General features: G+C 52.3%; 1 protein-coding gene across 1 annotated transcript in view; it reads left to right on the top strand.

The window, feature by feature from the left end:
* The first annotated feature begins 1,642 nt into the window (after positions 1-1,642).
* Positions 1,643-3,373, top strand: part of CDT1 (chromatin licensing and DNA replication factor 1) — a 15,146-nt gene continuing 13,415 nt past the window's right edge. The window contains exon 1 of the mRNA XM_017859270.1: positions 1,643-1,712. Within this exon, the coding sequence (XP_017714759.1) occupies positions 1,643-1,712 (70 nt within the window). The remainder of the gene's footprint in view (positions 1,713-3,373) is intronic.

Here is a 3,373-nt window from a genome sequence, read left to right as displayed (position 1 = left end):
GATAATGTTGGTGATGATGAGGGTGATGGTAATGATGGTGAAGGTGGTAGTGATGATGATGGTGATGGTGGTGGTGATGGTGGTCCTGGTGATGATAATGTTGAAGGTGGTGATGGTGATACTGGTGACGAGGAGGAAGATGACATAATGATGATAGGGATGAGAAAAATAGTGTGAAATGTCTCATTAATAAATTTTGGCTGGGCGTGATGACTCACACCTGTAATCCCAGCACTTTGGGAGGCTGAGGTAGGCGGATCACCTGAAGTCAGAAGTTTGTGACCAACCTGGCCAACATGGTGAAACCCTGTCTCTACTAAAAATACAAAAATTAGCTGGACGTGGTGGCAGGCGCCTGTAATCCCAGCTACTCGGGAGGCTGAGTGGGGAGAATCACTTGAAACCCAGAGCGGCCAGGCTCCTGGCGAGCACTCGTGAATACCAGCTGATCAAAAGGATGGAGGCACAAACCTTGGTCTCCAGGTTTCTCCAGGGCGAATGTCCACAGACAGGGGTTCTGGCGCCTTAGCCATCATGGCTCTCTCTCCTGAAGGCACTTGAGCAGGCTAAGTCCTCTTAGCATCCCACACCCATAAACCAACATGGCCTGTCTGGTGGAGCCTGGATGGAACAGAGCAGAAAAGGGCCTTCACCTCCCTTACACTAGACTCTGTATTTCTACTAATGCAGCCTCATATGGATCAACCCTTGTGACCATGCTTTAATTACAGCATCTTGGGTTAGAAGAGCTAGAAACCCACTCAGAGGCACTTCAGGCGAAAGAGGCAAATGTGTGGGAAGGAATAGGCTACTTCATTAAAATCTAGGGCAGCCTGGAGGGCTGGCAGGCCTTCCAAGACACCAAATTGGAAACTCTTTAAAGCCATCTGGGCTGGCTGCTGTGCCTGGCTGGCTCTGTCTTCACACCACAATGAGAGGCAGCCAATAGGTTATTTCTACTTGAGGCTCCAGTCCCAGGATAGGATCTGATTGGTTCAGCTGTGCACCTCTCACCCAATCAGCTGTGACTGGGAGGCGGGGCTATACAGCACAAATGTGCAGCTGAATGAACTCCATCACTGCAGGTGAACAAGGCAATTTTCCCAGGACCCCCCACAAGGCAGAAGTCATCCCGAACAGCCTAGTCTCCAGGGGTGACACTGAAAATACTGAGCAGTTGCCACGGCTGGATCCTGAGCCACCATAATTGACACGGGCCATTGCACTCAGGTGGGGCCTGGCCCCCACGGCCCTGGGTGCCCGCTTCCCACCTGCTGGTCGGGAGCGGTGAACACGGGGCCCACCCTCAGCCTCCCAGCTCCTGACACTTTTGCAGCCTGCTCTCTCACCCCACACAGGGCCAGACCCAAGCTACATTCATGCCTGCACTCTTACCAGCCCCCTGTGTACTGTGCTTCCGGGTCCAACTCATTCCAGAGCCTGCTTCTGCCCTCGGCTGGAGCCCCAGGGCTGGCCATGATGACAGCAACTGCCACGGCCTCTTGCCTCCCAGGAGGCTCTGGAGCCACCTCTTGAGGTGAGTGGTGACAGGTGCTGCTGTGCTGAAATCAGGCAGCCAGGCGGTGGCCAAGCAGGAAGGAAGCTCCCGTCCTGAGGTGGTCTCTGGGGTGCTTTCATGACCATGGGCCTAACCTGGGTCCCTGGCATGGCTCCAGGAGTCCAGCGCAGTACCCTGTGGTTCCGGCTGGTGGGTGGGCAGGTGGCAGGAGAGATGAAATGCTGGAGTCAGCTTGGCATTTTGAAGGCCTTGGAGAGGACTCCGGCAGCATCCTGTCCATCAACTTATCTATGGAAGGCAGAGACTGGGCCAAATGGTTGCACCAGCAGCCAGATGTGGAGCAGTTGCTTGTGGTTAGGTGTGGCTAACGCTGCCTCTCTGAGACCAGCTGTTTCTTTATTCTCAATGTGAGACAGAGTGGGGAGCCGCCATGTCACTAGGGGAGGTGACAGCTCCCTCCTACCCGATGAAAGGTTATGATACCAAGGATTTACAAGGTCCCCTTACTGCAGTAGGTCCTAAGGAGAGGCTGCGTCTATAATTTATGCTCCCATTATAGCTTTAATATTTTACATGTTTTCCCTCTTTCATACGTAGCTGACTTCTGTTTGGCTTGTGTTCCACTATGACTCCCAGATCACTATCTGCCCTCTTTGCGAAAAGCCAGGATCCCCATCTTGATTAGAACAGAATGGGATATGACAGCTGAAGAGACTCACAAGCAAAGGTTGCCACGCAGTGCTGTGCAAGCTAAGGCATGCCCAAGGGTTCCTGGCCAAGGGGCAGCGGGGCTGAGATCCACATGGCTCCACTTGTCAAGCCGTTTTTCACAAGGTGCCTTATGAGCTAACTGCCCTGCTGGAGGTTGTCTGGTCCCAGGGTCCTTCAAACTCTTTTGTCCAAAACCCACAATGAGAAATACACCTTTTCAAGACATTCTATTTTCAAAAATTTCAAACATCCAGGGAAGTTGAATCTCATTTACCCCTCAGACTCTATCTTAATGTTCTGCACTGTTCTTTTTTTTTTTTTTTTTTTTTTTTTTTTTTGAGACGGAGTCTCGCTCTGTCGCCCAGGCTGGAGTGCATTGACGTGATCTCGGTTCACTACAACCTCCACCTCCCGGGTTCAAGCGATTCTTCTGCCTCAGCCTCCTGAGTAGCTGGGATTACAGGCGCATACCACCACACCCAGCCAGTTTTTGTATTTTTAATAGAGACGGGGTTTTGCCATGTTGGTCAGGCTGGTTTTGAACTCCTGAGCTCTGATGATCTACCTGCCTCCGCCTCCCAAATTGAACGATATCACTCCCTGCAACCTCCGCCTCCTGGGTTCAAGCGATTTTCCTGCCTCAGCCTCCCAAGTAGCTGGGATTACAGGCGCCTGCCACCACGCCTGGCTAATTTTTATTTTAGTAGAGACAGGGTTTCACCATGTTGGCCAGGATGGTCTCAATCTCCTGACCTCATGAGCTGCCCGCCTTGGCCTCCCAAAGTGCTGGGATTGCAGGCATGAGTCACCATGCCCGGCCTTTTTTTTTTTTTTTTTTGAGACAGAGTCTCGCTCTGTCGCCCAGGCTGGAGTGCCGTGGCCGGATCTCAGCTCACTGCAAGCTCCGCCTCCCGGGTTCATGCCATTCTCCTGCCTCAGCCTCTGAAGTAGCTGGGACTACAGGCACCCGCCATCTCGCCCGGCTAGTTTTTTGTATTTTTTTTAGTAGAGACGGGGTTTCACTGTGTTAGCCAGGATGGTCTCGAGCTCCTGACCTCATGATCCGCCCGTCTCGGCCTCCCAAAGTGCTGGGATTACAGGCTTGAGCCACCGTGCCCGTTTTTTTTTTTTTTTTTTTTTTTT

Source organism: Rhinopithecus bieti, unplaced genomic scaffold (genome assembly GCF_001698545.2).
Source record: "Rhinopithecus bieti isolate Rb0 unplaced genomic scaffold, ASM169854v2 scaffold_1618, whole genome shotgun sequence".
Lineage (NCBI taxonomy): Eukaryota > Metazoa > Chordata > Mammalia > Primates > Cercopithecidae > Rhinopithecus > Rhinopithecus bieti.
Note: the sequence above shows the minus strand (reverse complement) of the source record. Positions and strands in the feature narration are given on the sequence as shown.